Source organism: Sturnira hondurensis, unplaced genomic scaffold (assembly GCF_014824575.4).
Source record: "Sturnira hondurensis isolate 20B ecotype Veracruz unplaced genomic scaffold, ASM1482457v3 Scaffold0013537, whole genome shotgun sequence".
Classification (NCBI taxonomy): domain Eukaryota; kingdom Metazoa; phylum Chordata; class Mammalia; order Chiroptera; family Phyllostomidae; genus Sturnira; species Sturnira hondurensis.
In genome coordinates, this window is record NW_028086168.1 from 2,608,836 (window position 1) to 2,629,801 (window position 20,966).

General features: G+C 42.5%; 1 protein-coding gene across 1 annotated transcript in view; it reads left to right on the plus strand.

Annotated features, from left to right (window-relative positions):
* WWTR1 (WW domain containing transcription regulator 1) overlaps positions 1 to 20,966 on the plus strand; it is a 128,790-nt gene that overhangs the window by 94,710 nt on the left and 13,114 nt on the right. The window contains exons 4-5 of the mRNA XM_037061840.1: positions 5,232 to 5,434; positions 20,044 to 20,177. Of these exons, the coding sequence (XP_036917735.1) occupies positions 5,232 to 5,434; positions 20,044 to 20,177 (337 nt within the window). The remainder of the gene's footprint in view (positions 1 to 5,231; positions 5,435 to 20,043; positions 20,178 to 20,966) is intronic.

A 20,966-nucleotide genomic window follows, 5' to 3' on the forward strand; every position in this document is an offset into this window, starting at 1 on the left:
CACACACATGCACACTGAGGACACAGAAGAGCAAGCCCAAAAGGTCAAAAAGACGTTTGTCAAACATTCTAGGTGTGCTGGGCAGCCTCTGATTCACTGGCCTCCCTCGTTGTCTGCAGCTCCTGGCTTGGGGAAACTGCCAAAGCACTTTGTGAGCTGCCGCTGTGTTCCCTGGTACGGCAAAAGGCAAACGTTCTGCAGTGAAGCCTCTACCTTTCCCCTGTTTGCTTCTTGTATGGCAAATGGTGTGTAGGCTTAGAACTGAGTCCAGGGACTTTCCTGGCCTTGTGCCCACTTTTGGGGTTTTTAAAGATTTTACTTATTTATTTATTTTAGAGCATGGGGAGGGAGGGAGAAAGAGAGGGAGAGAAACGTCGATGTGAGAGGGAAACATGGATCACTTGTCTCCCGTACAATGCCCAACTGGGGACCAAACCCACAACCCAGGCATGTGCCCTGACCAGGAATCAAACCAGTGACCTTTGGCTTTGCAGGATGACGTTCACCCAACTGAGCCATGTGACTTGGGGCTTTTAGATGAATTGACCAAGTGTGTTGCTGGAACATGTTAGAAGGTGCATCAGTGTACCTTGTCCTGGGCAGCATTAACCAGAGGGTCCCGTTCAGTATAGTCACCCCCACCCTGCTATACCCCATTCCCATGTTGACTGCTTCACAAGGACACAATCATTGAATCAAAAGAGTGTTTATATCTCAGATGCTGTGGAGTTTCTTTTTCTTCATGTTTCCTTATATTAGATAATAGCAATGAAATGTTTCTGGTCACAGATCTGCAGAGCAGGTTATATTGATTTCCAAGCAGAGAACAGAAAGCTATGTATTGAAGGAAAAAAAGAAACAAAATGGAGGAGATGAAAACAATGAAAGAGAGAAATGTGGATTTAAATTGAAATTCTGACTGTTTTGGAAAGGAAAAAATTGTCTCTGCTGTAGATTTGATGCATTCCTGCTTCGATGGAGAGATCTTGTTTGGGTTATTCCTTTGTGTGGGGACTGGCAAAAGTCTGAAACTGACGAGGCCTTTATCCTTTCTGAGGCACTTAATGGCAGCCTGCCGTTAACTGGTTTGGCCTCAGATGCCACATTTGGGATACTCTGCCCCCTCCCCATTTTCTTGTTAAATGAGCTCTTGTTCTCTCCCTGAAATGTTCTGAAATATTTTCCCAAGTTGTATTTTGTTCATCATAAACTTAGACATTTGACCTTTTCATGTAGGCCTCTTCTCTGCTTATCTCTGCCTTGGGACCCCTCTGTTCCTGTTTTCTCTGAGCAGCGAGCAGAGGCAGTAACTTTAAAGAGAGCCCCAACTCTCAGTGAAGTTCACCAGCTCCAGTCTCAAAGGAGGTTCAGTAACAGTTCAAAGTGAAGCGACTACAAAGAGCAGAGCGCCAGGTCGAATCATGAGCACCTGGGAACCAGGTGTCCTGGCTCAATCCTCTTTCTCTGGGTGTTGAGTTCCTCACCTCCACCAGGAGCAGTCGCATCAGGTGGGCTCTCAGCTTTGAAGACCTTGATTATATTTTAAGCCCTATTTATTTTTTAAATAATTTTGAGATTGCCTCCTTTCACTCCACCAGGAAATTACTGAATTTGATGCATACATGAGCATTTCATTTTATGTTTTTTACTTTTACATTTTGTTTGTTTTACATGAGTAACATGCGTGCGTAGGCAAAGTTCCAACAGTGCAGAAGAGGCAAAGGAAGACCTCCTCCCATCCCCACCCCCAGTTTCCTCTGCAGAGGCACCACTGGAACTGGCTTCTTGTGTGTCCTTCTACCGAGATTGGCTGTATGTGTTTAATGAAGCCCCCTCTTCTAACTGCAGACTGGAGCATGCTCATAGACAGAGTGCTGTCCCTCAAATTTTCCCCTCTCTGAACAACGTTTCTTAGAGACTGTGCCATAAACGTACCTGCAGAACTCCCTTGTTCTCTGCAGCAGTTAACAGAGTTCCTCTCAGTGAATGGATCATCATCGACCATTGGTGGACATTTTTAGTCTTTGCTATTATGTACTCTACCCCAGTGAATGTCTTCATACAAACGTACTCGTTTTTGTGTGTGCCTTGCTTTAAAAACCAAGCCGTTGTCTAAGTTCCACTCTTTTTCAGTCTCTACAGTTAATGACTGGAGGTGTTTAGTCTGTGTGGTCAAATCTAAATTAAGTGGAAGAAAGCAGTATCTTCATCTTTCCCCTCTGTGGACGGCTGTGCCAGGACTGGTGTTTTGAAGACTAGCGAGGGTGCGGCTTTGGAAGAGCTCTTCGCCAAGTCTTACACTCCCCCAGATAAGGACTTAGACATCAATCAAGTCTGCCGGCAGAGTCTGGTTACCATGTGCAGACCAGTGACAGAGTCCACTGTGAGCAAACCCAGTGCAGGCTTTTGTATGCTGACGGCAGTCTTCCCAAGCCAGCCGCTGAAGATTTTCTTGCTCCTGTTTATTTGTCACGTCAATGAGTTACCAGACTTGGGTCATTTTGAAACACGTTTCAGTGTATCTGAGTTATAAAAATTAACAGAGTTAATAACCTCCAAACTATCAACAAAAACCCTAACCTTTACAAGCCTCTTTTCCCTAACTCAAGGGTTTCTGGTATTGGAAATATTCAATTTACATATTTCCCTTATAGACACATCTGGGCATTTGTTGTTGTTGTTGTTGCTAATTATATCAGAAAAAAGGGAACATCATTTTTCACGAGGCTCAGAGACGGTAGTCCCTGGAAATAATCCCCATTCCCTTGGCCTGAAAGAGGTCTAATGAGCTGCTCCTTCCTGGATGTCTGCACTTTGTCTTCCTTGACTCTGCATTTAAGAGCGCTTTTTCCACGTGCATGATCCCTGGTCTCCTATCCAGCCCTTCCAATAGAGGTTGAAATTGTGCTTTAATAAGCTGTGAGAATGGAACACTCATTTTGGTTCTTTTGGCGTCCCTGAAGAACATGAGACATGCCCAGATGCTTTTATTCATCCCTCCCATTGTATACTGAGCCTCGGTGTGCCAGAGATGGCGCCAGGGGGTGAGCCTCATTTGGGGTGGGCTGAATTTGGGAAGGGAGACCTAAACGGTTTAGGCAGACTGTTCTACGTATTCTGACCTCCCTCTGCAGTAGCTCGTTACTGAGCGGAGAGTTGTCAGTCTATCTAAACCCTCCTTGGAAACTTCCTGTTTGTAACCTGGATGGCCTTTGGGCCTAGGGTCCATTTTTGATGACCTGCTGTCTAAGTGGTACTTCCTTGCTATCATCGAAGGCAGACTGTGTTTAAAGGGTTGCTCTCAGTTTGAGTAATTGTTCCTGTTCTTCAGTCTAAGGTGAGGCAGAAGGCAGCCAAGGACAGTTGAAAAAGCAGGTAGACCAGGTCTCGGGAGGCAACATCAGTCATAGTTCTACCTGCCACTAATCACAGCACATTTCTTCACCTCTCTGGGTTTGTCTTCTCTTCCAAAAAATGAAGGGATGGACTTGTCTAGGAACCTCCAAGGTTCCTTACAAAACCTAGCATTCTAAAGTTCCACAGCCACACATAAAACCCCACCTTGTTTCTTCACACATTCCTTCCAGTAGCACATTGGCTCCCATGAAGGCAGGAGCTGTTTGTTCCAACTGCAAGCCCAGAGCCTAGAACACTGTGGGAACGCAGCAGATCTGAGTGAGTGTATCAGTACATTTCTAACAAAGAATGGTTTCCACCCTGACCAGTGTGGCTCAGTTGGTTGAGTGTCGTCGGGAGAAATGAAAGGTCACCAGTTCAATTCCTGGTCAGGACACATGCCTGGGTTGTGGGCCCAGTCCCCAGTTGGGGTGCATCTGACAGGCAGCTGATCAATGTTTCTCTCCCTTACTTCTCCTGTCTCGAAAAACAAATAAATAAAAATTTTAAAAAGAAAGGTTCAGTCCTAGCCTGGTAACTCAGTTAGAGCATTGGCCCAAAACACCGAGGTTTTGGGTTCCATCCCCAGTAAGGGAACATACAAAAGTTAGCCAGTGAATGAATACATGAATGGTGGAACAACAAACTGATGTTTCTCTCTCTCACTTTCTCTCTCTCTCTAAAAGTCACTCAAGTAAGAAAAAATTTTTTATTAAAGACTATTCTTTAAAGAAAAAAAAAGTAGTTTACCCCGTCTCCCCTAGCTAGAGGAAATTCCACCCTGAAATGAATTGTTCCTTAGGGAAACCAATTTTTCTATAGACAATTTTCATTGTGTGTGTGCTTGTGTGTGTATATGTGAGTGAAGTTGCTCTCTTTGGTTCTGACCTAAGAACAAATAGACTAAAAAGCATGATTTTCATTATTATAGGATACAGCCCAGGCAGAAGTTAAGCAAATTTGACTGGTAAACTGTTTTGAGAAAAACTAGCACATTTTAAAATACATTTTTTTTTTTTTGGTGAGAATGCCAGTTACAGAATTTATGAGAGGATTTTTAAATTTTTTTTAATGTGAAGTACAACATGCTAATATATAAAATGTTGGTGAATGCAGACAAATAGAAAATCCTTTAAAAGTTTAAGGCACTTCTGGTGCCTTTATCCAATCACAAAGATAGCTAACCTTGTTATGTGATTTCTTTATCACAAATTTTTTTCTTTGCAAAAATTGAAACATTTTTTCTCAATTAGTTATTTGTTCCTGAACTTAGCTCTTACTTCTTTGGATCACTCTTTTTATTAACAAAGCATCAGCGGAGTCCTGGTTATGTGTATGTCCCTGGTCTAGGTGCTGTGTTTTACACATTGCTTATCAGTTCCCTCCTTCACCCTAGATATTATTGTATACCCAACATGTACTGATGACCACATCCCTCCTTAGCTCTACCCTCAGCAGACAGGTTGCCTGAAGAAGCACGTACATACCCACGTGTCCTGGTGAAATGGTCTCGTATGTTGTGGTAGCCTTTGTAGAATTTACTTTTGACCACTGTGTTCTCTGGAAGGCTTCAAATGCACTCTAGACACAGGGAAGGTATGAAATAACATTTTTATAGGGCACAAAAGGTGAAACTAAATGAGTCAGGAGTGAGGCCAGTATCTGAGTGTCCATGAATTGAATCAAGGCAGTGATTACTTAAACAATATTGATTAACAGGAAGGAACTTTGGGAGGAATCTCAGGAGTCTATGCTCCAAAGCACAAAACAGAACATTCTGATGGTTTCCTGTAGGCCCGTGGCATTAATCTCCCGAATGTTCCTCCCTCCCCTAGTGATGAATCACCAACACCAGCAGCAAATGGCACCCAGTCCCCTGAGCCAGCAGAACCACCCTACCCAGAACCCGCCAGCAGGGCTCATGAGTATGCCTAATGCGCTGACCACGCAGCAGCAGCACCAGCAGAAACTTCGGCTTCAGAGGATCCAGATGGAGAGAGAGAGGATTAGAATGCGCCAAGAGGAGCTCATGAGGCAGGTAAGGCCTTTCATGGTGCCTGGAGGGGGTTTGTGCCCTTTGTTGCCAGAGCTATTGGATAAGTAAATCTTTCTGTAGAAGCATTAAAGGCCCAATGCCCTGCTTCAAACCTCATGAGTAGAACCCAGTTTCTTCTCCCAGCCTTTCTGCCTGTACTGTCTTCAGAGCTACAAGGACTAGCTATACCAGCATGTTGCCTTTGGCTGCCACTGCTAATCTTTAGAAGGAGAGAAAAACTATGTTCCAGCTATCTATTGCTGTGTAACAAATTTTGCTGAAAGGTAATTAACTTAAAACAATAGCCATGTTATTACATCTTATACTTTGCGGGGTCTGGAATGTAGGCGGGGCTCAGCTGGACTGTTCTTTTGCTCTACATAGTACTGACCGGGGTCACTTAGTGGTATTCAGCTGGTGGGCAGGCGGGTCTGGAGGGTCCAAGATGGCTTTACTCAGTATGTGGCCCCATGGTTAGGATAGCTGGGAGAGTGGGCTCAGCGGGGACTAAAACCTGGAACGTCTACATATGGCATGTCCAGCGTGGTGATCTCAGAGTAATGGGACATATTGCATAGCAGCATGGGCCTCCCTGAGAGAATGTTCCGAGAGACAGAAAAACGGAACTGTCAGTGTCTTAGGACCTGGCTCTGGAAACTGTCACAGAGTCAGTTCTGCTGAATTCTCTTGATCAAAGCAGCCAGAGCTTCCCACTTCTCTGCCCCAGACAGAGCAGATAGCAGAGGGGGTGTTCTGTGGCGGAAATGACAAACAATCTGCAAACATGTTTGATTCTCCATGGAACATGAAAAAGAGGGAAAATTGAGGGAGAGTGAAAAAGGAAAATGGTTTGCATGTGGACTGGGAGAATGGTCTGCAAAATTGCCTGGTTGTTGATTGAGAATCTCTGTGTCAGACAGCATGTGTCCATTCATTCATTCATTCAGTTAGTCAGCAGAATGTTGATCCGTGGATTGGGCTCAGGGCTATACCTCAAAAACTCAATACAGAGAATCCCTGAGGGAACCCAGTTTTTTTCCCGCTTCTGAAGCTTGGCATATGCAAGAGCAGAAGTCTTGCTTCTGAGTTGCAAAATGAAGCTAGCAGAAATTTTGGGGGGTCTCATAAATTTTGCCATCTACATTTTAGGGGAAAAAGCTTCAGTTTATTCTAATTCTTCAGACTTGGCTTTATGAATCCCATGAAGCCAGATACATGGGTAGCTTCCTTTCGCTAGTTCTTGCAGGGAGTAGGGGTGTTAAGGTAAATACTAATTTTTTTCTTTAAATTATCGCTGATACTGTAAAAAATTTTATTCACTTATCACAAATGAGTAATGTATTTCTAATCAAATACATTCTAAGATATAAAATATCTATGTTATGTGAGGTTTGAAAAACATGGTGAATTAAAATAAGTCCTTACTCAGAGACTTTGAAAAAGAGGGAAATAGCACTGGCTGGTGTGGCTCAGGGGACTGAGCGCCGACCTGTGAACCAGAAGGTCGCCGGTTTGATTCCCAGTCAGGGCACATGCCTGGGTTGTGGGCCAGCTGCTTGGTTGGGGGTGTGTGAGAGGCAACTGCTTGATAAATCTCTTGCACAATGATGTTTCTCTCCCTCTCTCTCTCCCTCCCCTCTCTCTGAAGGTAAATAAATGAAATCTTTATTTAAAAAAAAGAAAATGAGGGAAATAAACATGAATTGTGCCTTGTTGTTCATTTGAACTGTCCTCTAAATTTGAGGTCAGCTTTACACTGCCACTGCAGTTTTGCCTTTTACCGTGAAGATTTAGGTCCAAAGGTTTCATGGTTGTTGCAAGGTAACCGTTGTTTATATGGCTTTCAGATAAACAGCATCATATTTCTCAGCTGGAAATAATTACATTATTGTTTTCTGTCTTTGGATAATAATTGTACTTGGAATAATTTTTCTTTTTGATAATGTAAATTAAACAGTATTGTTATAGTAATATAACGATTTGTAAGTTTTCTCCTAGTTTTGTATTTAAGGAAGCTTTCATAAGTTTTCTTTCGTAGGCAAAGCCATAACCGCTCTGCCGAGAAGGCCTGTTTCTCAGTTTCCGCCTTTCTGCATCTCTCTCTCTCGCCCCACCTCCTTCGTTCCCACAGAAAGTATTTCTGAAAGGGGGTGAGGACAAGTACCCCAGATCGTTTCTTCTAGTCCGACTGTAGGTGCTTTTGAACGAGAATGTAGTATTGATGGTTCATATTACAGAAATGCCAACCAAGTTCCTTAAGTGCTGATCCCTACAGGCTGAGGAATTTGGTGCCTTTGCTGCGCATGGTATGCATTCCACTGTGTAGGACAGTGGGGAGAAAAGCTGTCCAGATTTGCTCACAGAGCCTCACATAGTTCAACTTTGACTGTGTGTGTGTGTGTGTGTGTGTGTGTGTGTGTGTGTAGTTGGGAGGAAGAGGAGGAGAAAGAGATGGGTTGGATGGTACATGTCTCATTATTTTTATCATGGAATGTAGGAATAGAGGTCTAAAGAGGCTTTTTAATGGTGGAAGCTTTTGTTCCCTATCTAGAAGCAACCTGCTCCTTAATGTCAAAGACATTATTTAAAGCTATATAATACCTGGTGTTGGAGTGTTCCAGGATAGTTTTCTGGGGCACTTGCCAAGATGCCTGATTGTGCAGGTGTGGATTATGTCTATCGTCTTGGTGGTTTTTCTACTCTTTTCTTTTGGTGATTTTCCTGGTTCACTAGTTGCATTTAAGTCAGGGCAGAGGCAGGGAAATGGATTGGCAGTAAAAGTGATATTTGGCTCACCTGTTAGCTACCTTCCAGCATCTGGTTGAAATGTTATAGGGATGGAGGAAATGGTTGGTCCTGGCGGGGTCTGAAGATTGTCTTTCCACTGTGTGTTCATTCCGTGTGTTCATTCCGCTTCACTCCATGTCCTCGGTGGTCAACAACTGCCTGAATAGCCTTGGCTCCCTGGGCAGTTTGTAACTGCCCATCCCTCCTTGTGCTTGAAGGGCAGCCCTAGTTGTAGATCCTCTCTTCACGGGGTCCTTGCCCCGCAGGCAGGCCTCTGCCTCGATGCAGTTCTCTCGAGGGGGAATTCCCTGTGCTCCATCTCTGTAGTAGAAAGGGCGGGTGACAAACTTAATAAGTAGGTGAATTTATTCCCTAATTCTTGGGAGATCATCACTATCCTGTACATTTTTTATTATGCCTAAATATACAATAAATGTGAAAGTTCCTTATAAATTATGTGCTATATAAATACTCTGTTTCTTCTCTTCTCTTCCTCTCCCCCTGGCCCCCACCTTCCTCTCCATTCCCCTCCCTCCTTCTTCCTTCTTCCTCTTCTTGCTTCTTTCTTCCATGCCGTTAGTCCTCCAGGCATATGGTCAGATGACCTCGTGCCGTGGAACAAAACCTCAGTGCACAATCTTATGTCCACCTCACGGTGCCAAGGTGTTCACTCATTGCTACTGAAATCATGTCAGGATATTAACGAAATAAATTTGAGAAACATTTGATTGCAGATCTGAAGTGAACTGCCATGATTTCATGATGGAAACATGTTTTTAATTCCTTTGTCTTACCATTTCTTTATTCAACCAACATTTATATAGCTGGGAAATAATAAATGGGACATGGCTGCTTTCAGGCAACTTATATTTTATCAGAGGAGACAATATGATTAAATCTAACTGTTGGCTGGGAGGGTGAATTCAAACTATTCCCTACTCACTGGGGTCCAGGTAGCTGCCATTTTGACTTTTATTACTGGAGCAGAGGTCAGACTCATCCAAGCACAGAGTTCAATAAAAGTGAGCATCAGGTGCTTCTTCTTCTTTATTCCTGGTGGTCTGTTTGGCCAACAAGTTGTTGCATAGCTACAGAGTTAGGATCTAAGGGCCAGCAAGATTTAGTGTATCCCCCACTAGGAATCTTCTGAAGCAGGAGGAGTGCATTAAAAAATGGCTTCTGCAATTATCATTGGCTGCTGCAGCAACAGAGTTGAACTTTGTGTATCTGATCGTTGAAGAATCACCCTGGAACATGTCGGGCACTCCAAGTGCAGGGGTGCCATGAGTGTGGTGGCTGGGACCCCAGTGCACCACCCTGTTAGGAAAGCAGACCTTCCCCTGCTGTTCACAGGCATCTAGCACAGACACTGTGGAGAGTGAACTTCTGTGAAAGGCCTCCTCCATGGTCCCCAGTGGTGAGAGTTTAAGTTTTGCCAATTTTCCCAAAAGGCTTTGAGGCAGCCTCAGGTCCATCAGAGAAATGGCAACCTTAGGGAAAAGAAGCAATCTCAGTTGAAGTTGTACTTCCTGGTATCTTCATATTAAAAAGAAAATAGGATTTTGTTTGTGGAGTTTTCTTTTATAGTAGAAAGATATAATATAACTAAAATATAATTTTGTTTTTTCTAATTAAGATAAAAGAAAGCATTTTTGCTAGGTGAAGGAACCCAGATCCAAAAAAGCTACATAGTATATGATTCCGTTTATATGACATTCTGGAAAAGGCAAGCAGGAGGGACAGAGAACAGATGAGTGGTGGCGGGGGGTGGGTGGAGGGGGGGCTGCCTGCAAAGGGACAGCACTGGGGAATTGGGGGGTCATGGCACAGTTCTACATCTTAATTTTGGTGGCTGTTTCATTGCTGTATGTATTTGTCAAAACTCAGAACTGTATGTAAATAAAAATAATAACAAAGATAAAACATATTCATTATAGGAAATATTTAAAATACTCAGAAAACAAGAACATAATAATCACTCATGCTTTTACCTAGGTAGAGCNAAGCATTTTTGCTAGGTGAAGGAACCCAGATCCAGAAAAGCTACATAGTATATGATTCCGTTTATATGACATTCTGGAAAAGGCAAGCAGGAGGGACAGAGAACAGATGAGTGGTGGCCGGGGGTGGGTGGAGGGGGGGCTGCCTGCAAAGGGACAGCACTGGGGAATTGGGGGGTCATGGCACAGTTCTACATCTTAATTTTGGTGGCTGTTTCATCGCTGTATGTATTTGTCAAAACTCAGAACTGTATGTAAATAAAAATAATAACAAAGATAAAACATATTCATTATAGGAAATATTTAAAATACTCAGAAAGCAAGAACATAATAATCACTCATGCTTTTACCTAGGTAGAGCAACTATGAAAATGATGATTTCTTTCTGGTCTTTGTATCTGTGTGTGTACTTTGGTTTTTAAAACAATTAATAGTGTATCATATTACTGCTTTTTATCTTGATATATTGGGAAATCATCATTTATTTATTTTCTACGATGGAAGTTGTGCTGTGACTTGGGTCGTATCTGTTCTAAGCTACCAGGAATCCTTTCTACAACAGGGTGAAACGTGTTTTAAGATAACATGAGTCACACGTGCCTACAATAACTGCAGAATATCCTGCTGTTACAGCGTAAAATTCAACACAGTATTTGCTCAGTATTACAAAGGGCATGTTTGCAACTGTGCCCAGCAAAATGGAAAATTTTAGTAATGGGTCAGAAATTGAGAAACAGGCCTTCTCTGTCCCTATTTACCCATCTGAAAGAGCAATTCCTTGACATGAAAACAGACTCGAGGCTTTATCTGAGGACAATATTTCTTTTCCTGTATATTATTCATTTCAATATAAAGCAGGGGATATGGGCGGGGGGGATAGGGTTCCGCCTCCAAGATTTGAACCTTGAAGATTTCCTGTCAGCCCACAGGGTGCAGAAAACTGTAAGCGGAGAGGCCTTGGCTTCCCCTTGCCCCTCCTGAGGGGCTGAATTGTTGAGAAACCATTATTGTTCCCAAGCAAATCCAGCACTGTTTTTACCTCCATCCTTTCCTTAATTGGGGCCCAGTGGACAGGAGAATGCAGCTTGTCAAACAAAAATGCTGACTAAGCTTGGGCTCTGGTTGTCAGGGCAACAGCGACAGGACACAGGGTTTGGGCAGGAGGCTGAGGAATTTTTTTGGCAAGTCTCACTGATTTCTCTTGGGCTTGAAAGCCACTACCAGGTCCAGCTGGCCAGCTGGCCAGCTGCTCACAGCCATTCCTGACCAAGGGCCCTGGGGAGGGACAGCTCTGGTTTGAGGGGAAGGTTCTGAGGTCTGTTTTTTGTCACGTGTAGAATAGCTATTTAGAGAGGTTACAAAGTGTCACAGCATAGCAGAAGCATAAATGGTGGCTATTTCATCAAGTCTTTTCTTTAGAACAGGGGCTATAATTTAACTTTCAAAAAAGCATTTCATAGAATTACGTTTCAGGGTCGACTCTGACTCCACCAATGCATAAATCTCTGTAGAGCAACCTGGCAAGTGAAGTTCACTCACTCATTGTTCTGCAGATGATCGAGACACCGAATGCAGAGCAGTGAACAGACAGACCGGGTTCCTCTTCTCGTGGGGCTTCCATTCCAGTTCCCGTCAAGTATTGTATTTGCTGACCAGTCCCAGAAATAATCCATTTTCTAAAATGTCCTGGTGTTCTCATGTTCTTGAGGAATAATATCAGGTGAAGTCTTTTTAAAAGGAGCCTTTTGAAAGTGTAATCAATGGAACACATTTTAAAAATGGAGGTTCACGAAATTTACATACAGGAAAAAACCAGCTTTTTATTTCTGAACTTAATAAGATAATGAAAGTATGAAGAAATATTCCATTTCAAAATCCATTCAGCTATTTTTTAAAGTGAAGAGAGTGTCATGGAGTTATGTTGTGACTATAATTGAATATCTAAATTATAATGTGTCCCTTAATGTGATTCTAAGAAACAACAGAGATTATAGAATAACACAAGATTGTTATATACATCCTGAATTAAAAGAGCCACAAACAGACCATGGATGATAATTACAGACTCAATGAATGTCTTCCCTACAGTTCTGGAGTTCCGACTGTTCTTTCATAGCGACATTCAGGCAGCTGAGCGGGTGGGATGCAGTATTTCAGAAAGGGGGGCTTCAGGAAACGTGACAGTGAATTTCTAGAACCCTTTGGCACAGAGTTAAAAAGAACTTTACATCAGGAATTTTTTTTTATATAAAGAAGGTAAATAATTCAACAGTCTTCCTCTGAAGTCCCTTGGGGTCTTGGCAGAGAGAACAGCTTTTCTGCACCAGAATAACTACTTTAATGTTAGGATTTCAAAATATTGTCTTTATTTTTCTTTTCATTTTTTTTCTAGTCACCCCACCCTTTATAATTAAAACAATTCAATCTTCCATTTGTGTGGAATCCCTGGCCACACACACTTGCATCAAGCAGAGCCCCCTCAGAAAAGGTTACTGTCATTCGTTTCTCTTTGAAGTGCATTCCAGTGAGTAGGAGCTGGCTGGTGGAGATGCGCCCTAGGCCAGGGACAGAGGGGCTGCAGGATGCTTTCAGCTGCTGTTGACTTTCTCACTCCTCTGTTGATTTATTCCGCAGGCAAGCTGCAGGCGGTGTGGAGCTGGAAGGAGAGGAGGTTTGGGCTTTGCTTCCAGGGACACCTTCTACTGACAAATCAGCGTTTTCACATCCCTCACCCCTCCAACTATTTTACCCACCACCTTTTCCGCCAGCCCCATCTGCTAGGAGAGGGTGTTTTTAAACCTACATGTAATTTATTCATTTCAGGGAGCTAGATGGACGACCACAGTCTCCACCACAAATTCTGAAAGATTCTCAGGCTCTCATTTTGCCACAGTCTTTCCACCCCCAGCTTGGATCTAGAGAAAAAATAAAGTTGTGGTGGAGGAGGGGAGGGGTGGGGTTACCAGAGGCAGCTTTCCAGATCTTTCTGAAACTGGCCTTTAAAATCTGAACATATAACTTTGTTGATGTGTTGTGAATCCCCAGGACACTAGCTCCACCCATATACATTGAAAAGGATTATAGAATTCATGCAGTTCTATCTTTTCCCCAATTCAAAACAGTTAACTGTGTTCAAGAGTTAAACAGGCTGTTTCATTAAATCTTCCTCTGAACTGTCTGAAGGATGAGGGTTAGTGTTTCCATTTCAGAGTTGGGAAAACAGGCCCAGAGAAATGAAATACTTGTCCAAATCCCACAGCCAGTAGGTGAAAAGGGCCAAAACTTCGAGGCCTGCCAACTTCAACCCTCAGCTTTCCTCTCTCTACCGCTTTCCGTGTGGCAGTTACGAGAACAGGCTCTGGAGCCAGATCTTGGGAAAGTTGCTTCATTTCTCCATGCCTGTTTCCTCATCTGTAATATGGAGATGATTGGACTGTCATGAGGATGAAATGAGAGAGTATGTTAAAATGCTTAGGACGGTGCCTTGCGCATCATGAGCAATACGCAGGTATTGGCTAATATTGGTGCCTCCAAAAACATTTACCGCTATGGGACGTTCATTCTGTTGGCTGTCTCACGGTACCAGGTTCTTTATAAACAGGCTGTTTAATCTTTAGAACAGCCCAACAAAATGAGTCAGATTAACAAACTATCAAGGAAGGTTAAGAATTTAGTCTAAGCTTCCAGGAAATCCAGGAAGCTCAGAGACTCCCAAAGAAGTTGGACCCAAGAAGGAACACACCAAGGCACATCATAATTACATTAGCCAAGACTAAAATGAAGGAGAGAATCCTAGAAGCAGCAAGGGATAAGGGGACAGTCACCTACAAAGGAGTACCCATCAGACTGTCAGCGGATTTCTCAAAAGAGACCTTACAGGCAAGAAGGGGCTGGAAAGAAGTATTCCAAGTCATGAAATCCAAAGACCTACAGCCAAGATTGCTCTACCCAGCAAAGCTTTCATTTAGAATGGAAGGGCAGATAAAGTGCTTCTCAGATAAGGTCAAATTCAAGGAGTTCATCATCACCAAGCCCTTATTATATGAAATGTTAAAGGGACTTATCTAAGAAAACGAAGATAAAAATATGAACAGTAAAAGGACAGCAAACTCACAGTTATTAACAAACACACCTAAAACAAAAGCAAACTAAGAGGACAGCTAGATCAGAAGTGGAAACATAGAAATGGAGATCACATGGAGGGTTAGCAACAGGGGAATGGGAGGAGGAGAAGGGGGGAGAAGGTACAGAGAATAAGTAGCATAGATGGTAGGTAGAAAATAGACAAGGGGGAGGGCAGGAATACTATGGGAAATACAGAATCTAAAGAACTCGTGACACATGGACATGAACAAAAGGGGGGAATGGTGGGGGAGGGGTGTGCAAGGTGGAGGGGAGTGAAGGGGGGAATGGGACAACTGTAATGGCATAATCAATAAAATATATTTTTTAAAAAGAATTTAGTCTAAGATGTTATAGCTAGGGAGTAACTGAGCTGGGATTTGAACTCCAACCTTTCTGATTCCGAGGACACAGTTTTTCCTGTGTCAAGCCCAAGACATGTCTAATAACACTGAATCTTTAACAACTGCTTGAGAATTGCAGTGTCCAGTATCCCAGAGAATTGAGAAGAGCCAGTTTTACCCCTAAATGGACCACTAAGTAGAAAGTCCTTCATTGTATCAGCCTCAGTCTGGGGCAGAAGAGACCTTCCTGATTTCACGTAATAGTTCATTAATAGTTTGAATAAGGTGTGCCACTCAAGTCTCTCTTTTAGTTAAACAGTCCTCTGCTTCTTCATACGACATTTTACCCAGACCCCTTCCATCCAATTTTTCTTCTCTGGTCACTCTTTGTGAAGACCCAAGCAAAGTGTAGAACAGAGACCTGGCTGCAGCCTTGACCAGATGTGGGCAGGTCAGTTGAAATATCTAGAGAAGTAGTGCTGACCTGCTGCTTGAGGTGGAAGGGAGGTTTGGTCTGAGGAGATGAAACCCACCAGGCTAAGCCTTGTCCATCGTTATTTGTTATAATCTGCCTCGCCTTCTTAGGATACTCCACAAGGTAGGGCATGGTCTGTGTTGTTCTTTCACTGCTGTGTCTCTGCTACTGAGAACTGTGTCTGGCACCTGGGAGTCTCCACTGTATTTTTTTTTAGAAAAATAACTAAAGGAATAAATGAATGGAGGGATTGTTGTGAGGATTGAGAGTCAGTATTTGAATTTGCAGCAGGGGTGCATGGTGATGGCATTCAGAGAAAGCTTGAAATGAGTAGGGAGAGCAGCTTTGGGGCCAGTTGAAGTGTGGTTTGGGAGACTTGGAGTTTCAGACCCCAGCTGGGTGTTTGTTTAGCAGTTCAAGGCTGGGACAAAGGGAAGGTAGTGGCCTGCTGTGGGTAGGGTGGTCAGGGAAGGCCTCCTGGGAAAGGTGGTGTGATGGAACCTCTAAGGGTGGGTGAGATCTGGCTGAATGAAGAGAGACCCAAAGTACTGAGGAATGTAGGAACCTGGACACTTGTTTGGGAGAACAGAGTGGGTGGGGGTGGAGGGGACGCCGGGAAGGGGTCTGTGAATAGACCTGTTGAACTAGAGTGAAGTGGGAGATGAGAGACAGACCAGTGGGCTGGAGACCAGTGTCTCCAGCTTAGCATTTCTTCTGCCTTGACTAGAGGGAGCTGGGGACGGAGCACGGGGTTAGTAAGGGCAGCTGCACCTTCAGTTGTCTGAGTGGGAGGCTTGAGCCATGTCCTAGACCAGCTTTGACCAGCTGTGCCCCTGTTTTCTCCTCAGTTTCCTTAGTCCAGTGCTCCCATCTTCTACCTTTGCTTCAGCTGGTTTAGTTTCAACAGCCTCGATGGCTTCTTCTCGGTCAAACTAAAGTCAGGTGTTTGTCTTTTCATTTCTGTCCATGCAGGGGTAGGGCATGTCATGTGGCCGTCAAAATCCTACTGGGTCTGGGGTTTAATTTCGTACCTAAATTTAGTTTGTTGTTTTAAACCTCCTTTGTTTGGATGGGGATGTGTTAGTGAGGTTAGTACTTTTATTTTTAAAACTAGATTTTTGTGGCACTTCTTTTCCTCCTTTCATTCATGAGCAGAAATGGGAAAATATTATCATTCAAAAAAAGACCAGGCTTTTAGAAATTCTAAATGTTGAATTATATTATAAATTATAATTAAATGAAATGAAACTTCTCACCATTCTTTATAAACCACTCTTATGTTATACAAAAACACTTGCAAACCTCTCCTTATTAAAAAGAAGAAACTGTCTTTTTAGCCTTGCTGATTCATCATGATGAACTTCACACTTTGGTTTAATCCTTGCAAGGTGAGAGTTGACCAGGAAGAAGAGTCAAATCACTTAGAGTGGATGAGTGCAATTGTGTGATTTTTAAGATTTTTAAAGTTTTGTTTTCTGGGATTAGAATATAGAATATGAGATAATACGACTACTACTTAAGTTAACACTTGTTAAGTGATCTCATGTGCTAGGCACTGTTCTAAGCCCCTTGTGTGTATCACCTCACTTTATCACCACAGTGGCCCTATTGAGTAGATGCTGTTATTATGCCCACTTTGCAAATGAGGAACGCAGGGGTTAAATAAGTGGAGGAGAGGTGACAGGGCCAGGGTTCGAATCCAAGCCTCTGGCCCCAGAATCCCTGCTGCTGACCTTCTGCTTACCCTCCGTGCTAGGAGCAGGGAGGAGTGCAGTGTGATTGTGAGGATGGAGTTTGTGCCTGGTTCGTTGGGGTGTACACTGTAGGCTGTTATTTCACTCATATTTGTGGTTGAAGATGAGAATTGAATGTTCTCTATTTTTTCTTTTATTGCTAATTAGAATGTAAAATATTTCCATTTGAATTCCAGTAATTTTTATTTCTTCATTGAACAAATATGTATCAAGAACTGACTATCTGCCTAGCTGTTAATAAGCAGTGGGGACAGAGGAGTGAATGTGACCGATCAGATCCTTTCTCTCATGCTGCTCACATTCTGACAGGAAAGACAGACAACAGATACATAAGTTGCTCTGAAGAAAATCTGATGCAGTCTTTGAAGAGATGCCATTTTTGTTGGACACAAACAGGAGGGAGTGGACCGTGGGAAGAACTGAGGAGCGTGTTCCAAGCAGAGGGAACAGCTGGTGGAGATGCTGGAAGTGGAAGAGGGAGTGGTTAGGGAATGAGGGAGGGCACATGTCAGAGATGAAGGTGACATGGACGGGGCTGTCCTGCAGGGCTTTGTGGGCCACTTGTAGGTGGCTTTACAGCAGGGGGTCAGCACACTCTTCAGACTGGCTGTTTTGTGGAACTGACTTGTGACCCAAAAATAATGTTGGAATGATCTTGGAGAAAGTGTTGCCCTCTATAATAACTTTCTAATTCAGACTAGCCTAATTTAAGTTTCGGAGTTATTATTCAGGTGTAATCAACAAACTTCCTTTCTGTATTCTCTCATGTTAGTCATCTGAAGGTGGGAAATGCTTCTGGGAGTCCCCTGCAGAGGGAACACAGCATTGCGCTTGTGATGACATGGGAATCAAGTCTTCAGAGCGGGAGACGTCGATGCTGATGAATGGAACTTTGATTGTCTTTGATTTAAAATAGAGGAACAGATGTGAAATGGCCCAAATGTTTTCCCCAATGTAGTATAGGCTCTTTCAGCTTTGATTATTATATATAGTTCTTTTGAATTTTATTTATATATTTAGCCACATATAAGCATAAAAAATCTATATTGTATTTATTTGAAATACACCAGGAGTAATTTAAATGAAGAGGAGCCCTGACCAGTGTGGCTCGGTGGGCTGGGCATCGTACTGCCGCCTGAAAGATCGCTTGTTTGATTCCTGGTCCGAGCACATGCCTGGGTTGTGGGCCAGGTCTTTGGTTGAGGGTGTGTGAGAGGCAGCCAACTGAAGTTTCTTTCACACATTGATGTTTCTCTCCCTCTCTTCTCATCTCTATGAAATTAAATAAATAAATAAAATCTTTAAAATAATAAATGACGGGCAAAGTCTGCAGCTATATATAATGTCCCTGGTTTCTGATATTCTTCATATAATTTAAATATTTCCATATATAATAACAGATAATGAATAATTCATATGTTTTATGTATATAATATGTATTTTTAATTGCCATGAAATTCCAGAAATGATTCTTATGTTTATATTCAAGCCACCTAGAAATTTCAAATTCATTCAGTATTCTTAAAACATATGGTAATCAAACTATGTCAAATGCAATGAAGTGTAGCCATTTCTTCAATTTGTATGTTTCAAAGGACATCAGTTTGGGGGATATACCCCACATTTTCAGTGTGTAAGTGTGTTTGAGGGGTTGGTGGGTTCCAGTCTCCTCACAGCAGGTTTAGTCCCTGCTGTTCATCCACGTGAGACCTTCAGGTAAACTCTGGTTGGAGAATAAGGTTTCCAGGGCACACTCCCCGCCATGGAAAGACAGCTATCAGAAAATATTCCTTTTTTTTTCTAGATTTATCAAGAGGAGACTTCCAAGATTTAGATTATGGATTTTAATTACTTTTTAAAAATTTCCTTTTCTTTTCTGGCTTGCTTTTTATGGATTAACTGAATAAAATTTGTTAGTTCAGTATTCTGAATGTTTGCATTCTAAAAGAGCAAGAGCAATCCAGGAGCCCTTCCTAGCCAGGGTAGGAAGTTCAGTATACATTAGCAACGCAGTGTCTTGTCAGTCAGGTCTCTCTCAGCTTGTAAGAGTCATGCTACCGGGACTCCTAGTAACAGTGCAGTGAACTCTAGTAACTGGAAAATTTTATAGCCGATGACTTCATTAGACTTGTCTAGACAGCAGTTACTCTCGAAAATCATGGCATGTTAGGGCTGGAACAGATCTAAGGAAGATAGTATAACTTAGGTGGATTAAATATTTCTTTACCGTTGTTGCCATGTTTTGAGAGTCTAAAGGACAGTAAGACCAATGTCAATAGCCTGGAAAGTGGGCAGCCGAGAGGTATACATATAGGAAGGGCCTAGTTTTGATTTTGGATAAAGTATAAACACACAAATGCATCCTTCTCTGGGAAGAGCAGCAAATTTGAAAAATTTGATGTCTGGTCGTGTTTGTCAAAATAGGAGAGACTCGTTGGAGGTTTTACCTAAAGAACAAAAATGCAGTCAAATCCATAACTTTTAGATTGACTCTCCTTGGCAAAGTAATGCTAGCTTTAAAAAAATAATTCTAGCTCCAAATTTTTACTAATGAAATCCAGAGGCTCTCAGTTAATCAGCAGTAGGATTTAGATTGTGTCTGCATGCTTCCCTAACCTTTGTTAGTCAGGTCAACAAAATAATTAGTCAAATAGAAAGACTGATTGACAATTAGTCAAACAATAGAAAGACTGATTGACAAAAAAACTTTTTAACAGATCGTTTTTGCTCTCTTGGCTATTGACATAAAATCGCCAGATATGACTTAATGTAGAGCCTGAACTCTGTAATCCAGAGTTTTAAGGACTGATAAATGGCAGAGACCAGAAGGTACTTGCTAGTCCAGAGGAGTCCAGTGGCTTTCAGTGATTTAGATTTGGTCTGAGCACCTGGGATAAAAATAGCCTCCCCTCTGAGAAAGTGTCATGAGAGGCCTTTATGCAAATTAGCTATTTAAACAATTGGATAGACGGGACAGTTGCTACTTTAAGTGTCCTACAGGCAAATTAGGAATACATGTAAAATGCTTTGTATTTGGTAAAACATTTGCATGTGGCACGTGCTTTTGCTCTGATCCTTGTGACCGAGGGTATAACTCCTGCCTCTCCCTGTGACTGGTATGTTTCTCCAGGAAGCTGCCCTCTGTAGACAGCTCCCCATGGAAGCAGAGACTCTGGCCACGGTTCAGGCTGCCGTCAACCCACCCGCCATGACCCCAGACATGAGGTCCATCACTAATAATAGCTCAGATCCTTTCCTCAATGGGTAAGTGAACATTTTGGAGCTGCTTATTTTTGCTTTCTTTATTTTGTGGTCCAGAGCATGATGAGTCTTTGTTTATGATGGGCGAAGGTGGGGGCTGGAAGTTAGCGTGAGGACTGAGGCAGCAAGCAGAGGGTGGTGGCAAAAAAAATAAAAGCAGAGGAAGTTACCTACTTTAACAAAAAATCTCAAATCCCTAGTCAATAATTTTAAAATGGGGATGAACTTATAATTTCTATGGGATGGTGTTTCACAGTAATCATTTGGAAGATTCTTGTGGTTTTGTGTGGCCAGTGTGGGGGGAAGCATTCCATGTGGCAAATAGAGAACATGATAATTAACAAGTGGTGTTTATGGTGAAATCTGAATAAGGTCCATAGTTTAGTTAATAATATTATGTGATGTCAATTTCCTGGTTTTGATCATTGTATTGTGGTTATGTAAGATGTTGGGGGAAGCAGGGGGAAGGGTGCATAAGAATCTCTATTTTTTTAATGTTTATTATTTATTTATTTATTTTAAAAAGATTTTATTTATTTATATTTTAGAGGGGAAAGGAAGGAGAGAGAGAAATATCAATGTATGGTTGCCTCTTGTGAGTCCCCTGCTGGGAACTGGCCTGCAACCCAGGCATGTGCCCTGACTGGGAATCGAACCTCGATCGTGTGGTTCGCAGGCCCGCACTTAATCCACTGAGCTGCGCCAGTGAGGGCAGAATCTCTATTTCTTTAGCATCTTCTGTGAGATTCTAAAATTATTTCACAATAAAATCATAAAAAGAGATGACGTTTT